Genomic DNA, 12,286 nt, shown 5'->3' on the forward strand with positions numbered 1-12,286 from the left:
AATACAATAGTCAAAACACATAACATTGAATACAATTAAACTAAATCACACCCTAAGACTGGCGAAATATTTAGGCAATATATACACTATAATAAAGTTAGATTATAGTACAGTACGTTTAATCTTGTAGCAGTAGTACTTGAAAATAAGTAGTGGGTATGAGAGTATTTAGAAAAGTCCAGGCATAGGGTTATCTCTCCTCATTCTGCTACTCCTCACCTGTGCTAAGAGCTATCTATGAGGAGTGAGAGATTACCGGAGGACAAATTGCCCGTGGAAACAACAGACTAACAGGGACGTTGCTCATATTTCATTTCTGCTTTTGGGTGTCATACATAAAGCATCGGACACCCAATGAGAGAATTACTCTGATGAGGTAGCCCGCAGTTAATAGAGATTTCAGAAGAGCACACAGTGTGGACAGGGTATCACATTAATTTATCTAGTTGACAATCGATATATTGTTATCGGTCACCTATCACACAGATGTCAAATAATTCATATATTTCTGGAAAAACCTTCCCTATTAGCTGTATCCTTAATCCACAGGTTTACTCATTATTTAATTTATCATAGACAGGAAAATGGATAATGACAAAGGAAGCGACTGTGATGCATATAATTCAAAATGAAAATCACATGTGCTGTATACAATCTATTACCATTATTGATTATACTGACATCCGAAATTTTTAATTACTAAACATATAACATTAAATAAAAGTATCTCATTAGGCGTCTGCAGTCTATACTCTTTCATAAGACGGTACATATAGTAAATATAAATATTGGTACCGCTGTGAGTTGCTTATGTCAAAAAGAAGGTGGTTTTAATTAGATCATTGGATATAGAAAACTAATTTAGACATATAACGTCTGCACTCTTTTGTATGACAGCAGACACAGTAAATGAAAAACATTTATATCACTCTATATCGTCTATAACATTAGATAAGAGTGTCTCATAAAGCGTCTGCAATCCATACTCTTTCATAAGACGGCACATATAGTAAATATAAATATTGATACCGCTGTGAGTTGCTTATGTCAAAAGAAGGTGGTTTTAATTGAATAATTGGATATAGAAAATTAGTTTAGACATATAATTTCTGCACTCTTTAGTGTAACAGCAGACACAGTAAATGAAAATGTTCATATCACTCTATATCATCTATAACAATGGGAGACAGTTTTCTAATATCATATGCTTGGCAAATAAGGTTATAACAAGATTATCCAATAAATATTAGATATAATTACCACATATTATTTCAACATGATCCCCTTTGATGTGAGGGGGTAATATTCAGCAGACACATATGAGTACAATAATGTCCATAATAAAATTAAATATAGCTCATGAAAATGACAAATGCCTTTGGCAATACAATACTCTATGAGCAAAATACAATGCCTGTTTGTAATCCACTAACCCTGTATTCTAGTGATATTTGTTGCAGCGCTAACTCCTACTACCCTTCATATCAATAAGAAATCATTGAGAGGAGCTGCATGACAGACTACAATAATGCATACTGGTGTCTCTGGGAACAGAGATACATACAGTCACCAACCGTGGGTGTGTCTGCCTAGACGATGTGGGCTGCAATGCGCTTGATGTACGGGCACAGGAGTAGTGGAGTAGCTAGATAGATAAATAAAATAAATCCCACTGGGTACAAACTTGCTTGGAGGATGCCGCGTGCTGCGCAGCCACGGGCATCCGTCTCTCCCAACGCGCGTTTCGCCGACAGCTTGGTCACAGGGGTAACTACAGGCAGAAACTTCCTGTGTCATATAGTGCTGGAGAGAGGAAATGACCAATCATTGACGAGTGGGGTCTGGATTGACATGCCACTCAGCCTATCAGTGTGATGACACATTGTTTCAGGCAAGAAGGACTGGAACCTGTTCTGAAGTTAACCCTATATGTGTCTGTTCATTAATTAGTCATTCACTAGTACTAACATGAGAGAAAGTCCTTTATAGACCTAAATAAGAGGCACATATATTTTTTTTTAATTTTTTTTTTACATTGCTAAACAGGGTACACAAATATTAAATAATATTAAGAAAGGGGAAAAAGGAGGTTATTATTGATAAGGGATAATATATCCAATAAAAATGTGGGCTAAGTAGAATGATTGCTTCATTCTTTAAATGGACTGAATAAAGTGATTACACCATTCTCAAAGAAAATATAGCTAGAGAAAAAATAATATAGCTAGAGAAAAAATATAGCTAGAGAAAATATTACTATATAATGATGTAGGATGATACGTGAATATTATATAATAATCAATTGTCCCTGAATCATTGATAAAGAAATGGTGAATAAATTGTAAGGAAAATAAATATGTGTAAACTTAGAAGAAAAAAAGGGGTGCATACATGTGGATGACCATAGTGCTTATATGGCGTGTATGATAATAATGTGTTACATTTAAAGAATAGTGAAAGTGGAAAAAAAGGGGGGAAAATCACGTAAGAGATTATACAACATTGTAAAAAACTCTGATACTTGAGGAATGACGTGATCAGACATATAGGTGAAAGTGGATATGGGGGGATCTCTCTATAGTGATTGTGTTTCTATGAGATTCACACTGACTATTATCAGTAGGTGTATGTGAGCCGCAGTGTTTCTGGCTAAGGAGTGAAAAAAGAAGAGAAGAGAAATAAGGAAAGGTGGGAATGGGGGAAGAGAAGGAAAACAGAATAAATACCAGATATAAAGCTTGTAAAACATAGTTCGCAGAATAGTATGATATAAGATCTGAGTATTTGCATGGCCTGTAAATAAATACTATCAAAATTATAGGAAAGAAGCATAGCTATTATACTCATTAAGACCTCCAGGTGTGAGGGTAGCCAGTCTGAATATCCATTCAGTTTCCTTTCTCAATAAAATCGTGTTCGCATCGCCTCCTCTTATGCCCATCCTCACTTTCTCCAGACAAAAAGCTCTAAGTTTCCTGGGGTCACTATTGTGTTGATAAAGAAAATGTTTAGCCACCGAGGTAATCTTCTTCATTCTTTCCACATCTGTCCGGGTATTCCGTATATTGCCTGCATGTTCAAGTGCTCGTGTTGTCATCCCCACGTATCTCTGATTGCATTCACATTGCAGGCAATAAATGACCCCTGAGGTATTACAATTGAAGTAGTCCCGTATATAGATATTCTTGCCGAACTTGTCTTGAATCTGAACAGTTTTTATCATATGTATACAGACTTTGCAGCCTCCGCAGGGAAAAGTACCTGCAGCTTTAGACTTCATTCTGGGGGACTGTTGAAAATGGCTGTGAGTAAGGAGATCTCCCAAATTCCTGGCTCTTCTCCAGCTCATTGAGACGTCTTTGCCAAGATGTGACCTTAGATCTACATCTAATAAGAGGATTGGCCAGTGTTTTTGTATGATATCTTTGAGCATCTTCCACTCTTTACAATAGTCTCCAACAAACCTCAGTTCTTTATGTTCAGCTTGTCCTTTGGGTTCTGGAAAGACTAAGGTGTCCCTATCAATTTGGGATACCAGGTATCTGGCTTTCTTTATGGCCTGATTGCTATATCCTCTAGCTTTCAATCTTGAAGAAAGAGCCTCACATTGTGTAACATATTCAACTTCGTTTGAGCAGTTACGTCTCAGACGAAGGAACTCCCCTTTAGGGAGATTAGAAATAGTTGGTGGGAAATGGCAACTCCTTTCGTGTAATAGGCTATTGGTTGCGGTTGGTTTTTTAAATAAATTCATTGTTATCTCACCAGCTGTGTCCTTGCCTATTTTTAAATCCAAAAAGGAAATAGTTTGTTTACTGATCTCCCAAGTAAATTTGAGATTTAATTTGTGTTAAGGGTTTTCATGAATTCTAAGAACTCATGTTCCCCTCCTCCCCATATGACAAAGATGTCATCAATATATCTAAGCCATTGTATGATATTCTGGGTATATTTCTCATTGGACTCTGAAAAGACCACCTCCCGCTCCCACCAACCTAGAAATAGGTTGGCGTATGTGGGGGCACACGTAGAACCCATGGCCGTTCCCCTGATTTGTAAGAAGAACTTATTCTGAAACGTGAAATAATTTGTATGCAGGATGAAGGATAACAAATTGATCAGAAATTCATTAAAATCACTTCTATTGTCCATCTCTAGAAAGTATCTGACTGCATACAGGCCATCATGATGTCTTATAGATGTGTAAAGTGATTCCACATCTATAGAGGCAAGTATATGGTTCTCCTCTAATTTCACATCTTGTATCTTCTGAAGGACATCTCTGGTATCCTTGAGGTAGGAGGGTAAAGAGAGTATATGATCCCTCAAGTGCATATCCACGAATTTACTACCCTGTTCAGTCAGGCTGCCTATACCCGACACTATGGGTCTACCTGGTGGGTTTTTGATGTTCTTGTGGACTTTAGGTAGTGCGTAAAATGTTGGTATTTTGAGAAATTTAACTTGTAAAAAATCCAATTCGTTCTTAGTAATGGTCCCCTTTTGGAAAGCTTCTTGTATCAATCCTTTATAAAGAGATTGAAAATTCTCTGTCGGATTGAACAATAGTCTTGTATAGCAGGAGGAATCATTCACTTTATTCAGTCCATTTAAAGAATGAAGCAATCATTCTATTTAGCCCACATTTTTATTGGATATATTATCCCTTATCAATAATAACCTCCTTTTTCCCCTTTCTTAATATTATTTAATATTTGTGTACCCTGTTTAGCAATGTAAAAAAAAAAAAAATAATATATGTGCCTCTTATTTAGGTCTATACAGGACTTTCTCTCATGTTAGTACTAGTGAATGACTAATTAATGAATAACAGGCACATATAGGGTTAACTTCAGAACAGGTTCCAGTCCTTCTTGCCTGAAACAGTGTGTCATCACACTGATAGGCTGAGTGGCATGTCAATCCAGACCCCACTCATCAATGATTGGTCATTTCCTCTCTCCAGCACTATATGACACAGGAAGTTTCTTCCTTTAGTTACCCCCGTGACCAAGCTGTCGGCGAAACGCGTGTTGGGAGAGACTGATGCCCGTGGCTGCGCAGCACGCGGCATCCTCCAAGCAAGTTTGTACCCAGTGGGATTTATTTAATTTATCTATCTAGCTACTCCACTACTCCTGTGCCCGTACATCAAGCGCATTGCAGCCCACATCGTCTAGGCAGACCCACAGTTGGTGACTGTATGTATCTCTGTTCCCAGAGACACCAGTATGCATTATTGTAGTCTGTCATGCAGCTCCTCTCAATGATTTCTTATTGATATGAAGGGTAGTAGGAGTTAGCGCTGCAACGATATCACTAGCATACAGGGTTAGTGGATTACAAACAGGCATTGTATTTTGCTCATAGAGTATTGTATTGCCAAAGGCATTTGTCATTTTCATGAGCTATATTTAATTTTATTATGGACATTATTGTACTCATATGTGTCTGCTGAATATTACCCCCTCACATCAAAGGGGATCATGTTGAAATAATATGTGGTAATTATATCTAATATTTATTGGATAATCTTGTTATAACCTTATTTGCCAAGCATATGATATTAGAAAACTGTCTCCCATTGTTATAGACGATATAGAGTGATATGAACATTTTCATTTACTGTGTCTGCTGTTACACTAAAGAGTGCAGAAATTATATGTCTAAACTAATTTTCTATATCCAATTATTCAATTAAAACCACCTTCTTTTGACTTAAGCAACTCACAGCAGTATCAATATTTATATTTACTATATGTGCCGTCTTATGAAAGAGTATGGATTGCAGACGCTTTATGAGGCACTCTTATCTAATGTTATAGACGATATAGAGTGATATAAATGTTTTTCATTTACTGTGTCTGCTGTCATACAAAAGAGTGCAGACGTTATATGTCTAAATTAGTTTTCTATATCCAATGATCTAATTAAAACCATCTTCTTTTTGACATAAGCAACTCACATCGGTACCAATATTTATATTTACTATATGTACCGTCTTATGAAAGAGTATAGACTGCAGACGCCTAATGAGATACTTTTATTTAATGTTATATGTTTAGTAATTAAAAATTTCGGATGTCAGTATAATCAATAATGGTAATAGATTGTATACAGCACATGTGATTTTCATTTTGAATTATATGCATCACAGTCGCTTCCTTTGTCATTATCCATTTTCCTGTCTATGATAAATTAAATAATGAGTAAACCTGTGGATTAAGGATACAGCTAATAGGGAAGGTTTTTCCAGAAATATATGAATTATTTGACATCTGTGTGATAGGTGACCGATAACAATATATCGATTGTCAACTAGATAAATTAATGTGATACCCTGTCCACACTGTGTGCTCTTCTGAAATCTCTATTAACTGCGGGCTACCTCATCAGAGTAATTCTCTCATTGGGTGTCCGATGCTTTATGTATGACACCCAAAAGCAGAAAAGAAATATGAGCAACGTCCCTGTTAGTCTGTTGTTTCCACGGGCAATTTGTCCTCCGGTAATCTCTCACTCCTCATAGATAGCTCTTAGCACAGGTGAGGAGTAGCAGAATGAGGAGAGATAACCCTATGCCTGGACTTTTCTAAATACTCTCATACCCACTACTTATTTTCAGGTACTACTGCTACAAGATTAAACGTACTGTACTATAATCTAACTTTATTATAGTGTATATATTGCCTAAATATTTCGCCAGTCTTAGGGTGTGATCTAGTTTAATTGTATTCAATGTTATGTGTTCTGACTATTGCATTTTGTATAATGTATATGTATATTCGTCTTTGGATATCTATTGAATATTCTGATGGTTTTTTTTAGACATTTATAATAAAGGTTAATTTTTAGGACATATCATTATGTCCGGTCTTTAATAATCTAAACATAAGAGTGCTCGCACAAGTTCCTTTTTCTGTTTTTTTCCTATCTGAATCCGATTGAGCATGCACTGCACTTGATGAAGACAAAACTGAAGGGAAAATGCCCCAAAAACAAGCAGGAACTGGAGACATTTGCAGTAGAGGCCTGGCAGAGCATCACCAGGGATGAAACCCAGCGTCTGGTGATGTCTATGCCTTCCAGACTTCAGGCTGTAATTGCCTGCAAAGGATTTGCAACAAAGTATTAAAAAGTATTAAAAGGTGAAAGTTAGATTTAGGTTTGTTTAGTTTGTCCCATTACTTTTGGCCCCTTAAAAAGTGGGAGGCACATATAGAAACTGTTGTAATTCCTACACCGTTCACCTGATTTGGATGTAATTACCCTCAAATTAAATCTAAAAGTCTGTAGTTAAAGCACATCTTGTTTGTTTCATTTCAAAGCCATTGTGGTGGTGAATAGAGGCCAAAATATGAAAATTCTGTCAATGTTCCAATATTTATGCACCTGACTGTATATATATATATATATATATATATATATATATGTATAGAGAGAGAGAGAATAGAATACCAAATATGCACTAAGACAGCCTAATTTATTAATATTCAATTATAACCAATTTTAATAAAGCTGCTGTCTTCAAGTAAAGTCTCTCTGCCAGTAGAGACCAAAGGATTTCTATAAATAAAGGACCTGAGGAGCGCTAGATGTTTTTTCTTGGTTTCTCACCAATAATTTGATGATCATTACATAATTACGGATAAGACAGTGGCGTATCTATAATGGGTGCAGTGTGTGCGGGGCACACGGGCCCCCGGGTCCAGGGGGGCCCTGCACCGCACACACTGCACCCATATTTTATTAAACTTACCTGTTCGTGGTCCCACGTCGGGTGTCAGCGCTGCTCAGAACACCGAAAAAATGGCCGCCGTGGCCATATTTCCGGTGTTCTGCACATGCGCAGAAGACTTCGGGCACACTCTAGTGCCTGGAGTTTACTAATGCTCCGGTGGCTGGCCAGCCGCGTCAGTCGGCTGCCAGCCCTCGGCGAGAGAGGAGGGGGCCCCGCACAGGGAATGCACACGGGCCCCCTCCTCTCTTAAGACACTCCTGGGATAATAGGTACCAATATAGAGGTCCCTCACCTCTATATTGGTACCTATTATCCGTAATTATTTATTGATCTTCAAATTACTGTATATATTGTAATAACTTGGGGTAATTAGCTGGTAGATGGGATTCAGCGGTGCAGTGTCTAAGGTGCTCAATCAGGGTCCACACATCTTTTCAGGTATACATAAAAGAAAAGTGCTTTACTGTCAGGGCACTGACTCACTTCTTCGCCCCTGACTACTTTTGAGCAGCTAGTCTGCAAATAAAGTCTTTGCCTGCTTCTCTGCAGGTCTATCACCGGCTTGGCTTGGCTGCCACAGCTACACAAAGCACATCTCAGTCCTGGTGGCCTTCCCTGTCCCCTACAGGTATAGACCCTGGCTTCCTTAGCCTGCAGCTTAGCTGCTTCAATGTCCCACAGTCTGAGATTTGCGGTCCTCCCTGCCTCCTGCAGGTGTGGACTCAGGCCCCCTGGCCCCCAATGGCCTCGAGGCACACTGAGCTCTGTAGCTGCCAGTCCTTTTTGGACTGATTCCATATGCAGCCTGCCTCTTTAGCCCTCACCTGAGCTCTCACCACAAGGCAGCCCCTCTGCATTTTCCCATAATCCTTTCTTCTGGGCAGATCTCTCCTGCCCCACACAGTATCTGTTGCTCACCAGTGCCACCTCTGGTGATTCTGTCACAATATACATACAGTATAATATATATATAATGTACATTCCTTCCATTGATATATTCTTTAATGCCATATATTCTCCTATTCCTTCCTTCCTTCTTTCATTCCTTATTTCCTTCTTTCCCTCATCCCTTAATTCCTTGCCAATCTGCCTTCATTCATTTATTTCAACACAAGAGGCCACTATATAGTCCTTAAAATTGTATATGAAGTCTCTCCCGTCAGCACAGAACATGTTGTAAGCGTTGCTGGTAGGACTGAAACGTACTTTGCTTCTATGAGAAATGACTGAATAACTGCTCTTTACTTTACTTCTGTTTTCTAGGAAGGAAACATTGCCCCAGTCACTGTAACATCTCATCAGGTGCTTGTCACCCTCCATGCAGACTATGCTGTAATACCATCCTATGTCAGAGTGACCTGGAGCTCCTGAAACAGGGAAAATTCTATATGTAACGAACTAAACAAATTTCCGCAGGCATTTTAATGAAAATCCTGGGCAGACATTCCATATATCAGCATTACTATAAAAGTATATGTATTGCACAGCTATCCATTCTCTTACATTAAAGCTTACCTATCGTACCATAAGTTTTTTTTTCTATGTTGACTATAATTAAACTTAATTTATATCCTTAAACCTTAAGTAAATTGATTTTCATGTTATTGTTATTCCTTTTTTCTGCTACCTAATAGTCGCAGAAGAACAAGACTTCGCTTATTTGCAGCACAAAAAGTTGTCTGTTCTACTAAAAAAAGCAGCGACTTATACTGTAAGAACTAAAGAAAATACGGGGCAGATTAAATAGCTGTGTAATAGTGGTCCCCTCTTATACTGTATGTTATGTGGTAACCTTGCATTGTGTACATATTACCATTGCTATGACTATTGATGAAAATATTGTAACCGATGATCAACAGAGATCCGAACAGAACTACACATTGAAAAGAAGAAACAAAAATAAACAGAATAAACCTGCGTTTCCCTGGATGAAATACCTTGTTATGCGTTGTATTGTTTGTATAGTGACAGAATATTTTGGCAAAGAACAATCAGATGATCTTTTATTCTAACTCAGTATATATGTATATATATATATATAAAATGTATCATACCGGCAGATTTCTGCTTAATAATGATTTTCTGCAAATCTCTCTAAATGGTGCAATTATTTTAATCATCACATTATAGTTTGGAAATCCTGATATATTCAGACGAGCATGAGAGATTGAAGCAATAATAATAATAATAATAATTTTATTTATATAGCGCTTTTCTCCTAAAGGACTCAAAGTGCTTTACATTTACAGTACAAAATACAAAACAAGCTTAAACAAGGGACATTAGTGAAATGCTTGGGTGTATAGGTGAGTCTTAAGTCTATTTTTGAAGGATTCTAGAGTGGAGGCCTCTCGAACTGTGCGGGGAAGTGAGTTCCATAAGGTTGGAGCCACAAAACTGAAAGCTCGACCCCCAGACGAATTCCGTGAGATTCTAGGTACTGTTAATAGTCCTTCGTCAACGGATCGCAGTAATCGAGTGGGACAGTAGGGAATCAGAAGCTGCTTCAGGTACCCTGGGCCATGGTCATGAAGGGCTTTGTAAGTTATTAATCCAATCTTGAAAGCAATTCGCCATCTGACAGGCAGCCAGTGAAGGGAGTAGAGAATGGGTGTTATGTGGCTGGAACGGGGCTGGTTGGTTAATAGCCTGGCAGCTGCATTTTGTACCATCTGCAAGCGGTGTAATTCTTTTGCTGGGAGACCGAGGTAGAGGGCGTTGCAGTAGTCTAGGCGTGATGATATAAATGCATGTATGACTTTAGGCAGATCTTCTGAGGGAATTAAGTGCTTGATTCTGGCTATGTTCCTCAGATGAAAGAATGAGGATTTGATTGTGGCTGATACCTGATGTTTAAGTGTCAAGCCACTATCCAGGACAACACCAAGATTCCGCACATGTTTAGTGTTTTGTAATTCTGAACCCCCAAGCGTAAGTCCTGTTGGTTGGCTATGCTGTAGCCCTGTCCTGTGACCTATCATAAGAACCTCTGTTTTATCAGGGTTCAGTCGCAGCCAACTGGCACTCATCCACTCCTGAAGCTCAGCTAGGCAGCCATTTAGGGTTGTTATTGGGTCATTTGTACCTGGAGCAAAGGACAGGTACAGTTGTGTATCATCTGCATAGCAGTGGTAAACCAGGCCATGACGTCTGATTATTTCACCCAGTGGCAGCATGTATACTGCAAAAAGCATGGGAGATAGTATAGAACCCTGTGGGACACCGCATGGAAGTGACACTGGTGATGAAGAGTTTACTCCAGAAGAAACTCTCTGTGACCTGCCAGTGAGAAATGATTTGAACCATCTAAGGACTGTGCCATCCAGTCCACAGAAATGTTTCAGGCGCTCAATTAGAATCCCATGGTCCACAGTATCAAATGCTGCTGAGAGATCCAGAAGGATTAAGATTGAACAATCACCTCTGTCTCTTGCCATCAGAAGATCATTAAGCACACATACCAGGGCTGTTTCAGTGCTATGTCTTCTCCTGAATCCTGACTGGAATGGATCATAAATATCATGGGTAGACAGGTGGGTTTCCAGTTGCATTGCCACCACTTTCTCAATGACCTTTCCTAGAAAAGGAAGGTTTGATACTGGTCTATAGTTGGTCATGCAGTCGGGGTCTAAATTAGGTTTTTTAAGAAGTGGTCTAACAATTGCTTCCTTTAGTGGTTCTGGAAAAATGGCTGTTTGCAAAGAGCATTGAACTATTTTTGCAATTACAGGGCCAATAATGTCTATACACCTTATGAGAAGCTTGGTTGAGGCAGGGTCCAGATCACAGGTGGTGGGTCGCAATATTTTGATAATTTTAGCAATGTCTTTTGCATCCATTATGTCAAAGCTGTTCCAGGGAGACTGATGGCTTACCTTGGCAGGCTTGGTAGTTTGGCACTCCTTTGATGGCACTGTGGGGATTCCAGCCCGGATGGAGGATACTTTATCTGCAAAGAATTTTGCAAACTCATTGCATCTTGACTGGGAGAGGGTTTCATCATGCTGCAGGCATGCTGGTTTGCAAAGCATCTCCACTGTACGGAAAAGCTGAGCCGGCCTATTGTTTGCTGCCTTGATCTCATTTGAAAGGAACTCTGTTTTCTTACGGGTGATTGTTGATTGATATTCTCTTATATGTTTGATTAGTGTTAACTTATCCTCTACCAGGTTCGTCTTCCTCCATCGTCTTTCAAGTCTACGCCCCCTTTTCTTGAGTTCACTAACACTATTGTCAAACCAAGGGGCTTGACGGTGTGGTATGAGGGGTCGTATACGCACAGGGGCAATTATATCCATTGCAGCTGTCACATCCCTGTTATAGTAATGGACAAGAGAACAAGGATCTTCACAGGCCCCCATTACCGCAGAAAGATCCAGGTTTGCTGCAAGAGCCTGGGGAGTCATGCCCCTCCTTGGACGATACCTTGTCAACTCCATGGGTAAAGTTCTATTTTGAGGGGTTACAACTGAGAAGTGAATTGAGTGGTGGTCTGACCACGTGACTGGGTTTATATTTAGGTCAGAGACATCTAATCCAATCTGG

The 12,286-nt window shown here is 39.0% G+C and overlaps 1 protein-coding gene across 1 annotated transcript in view; it reads left to right on the top strand.

The window, feature by feature from the left end:
• CUBN (cubilin) overlaps positions 1-9,659 on the top strand; it is a 321,603-nt gene extending 311,944 nt beyond the window's left edge. Inside the window, exon 67 of the mRNA XM_088478650.1 lies at positions 9,005-9,659. Coding sequence (XP_088334776.1) covers positions 9,005-9,112 — 108 coding nt within the window. The 3' untranslated portion in view covers positions 9,113-9,659. The remainder of the gene's footprint in view (positions 1-9,004) is intronic.
• The last annotated feature ends 2,627 nt before the right edge of the window (positions 9,660-12,286 follow it).

The sequence above is a fragment of the Taudactylus pleione genome, unplaced genomic scaffold (genome assembly GCF_031769625.1).
Source record: "Taudactylus pleione unplaced genomic scaffold, aTauple2 ptg000216l, whole genome shotgun sequence".
Classification (NCBI taxonomy): domain Eukaryota; kingdom Metazoa; phylum Chordata; class Amphibia; order Anura; family Myobatrachidae; genus Taudactylus; species Taudactylus pleione.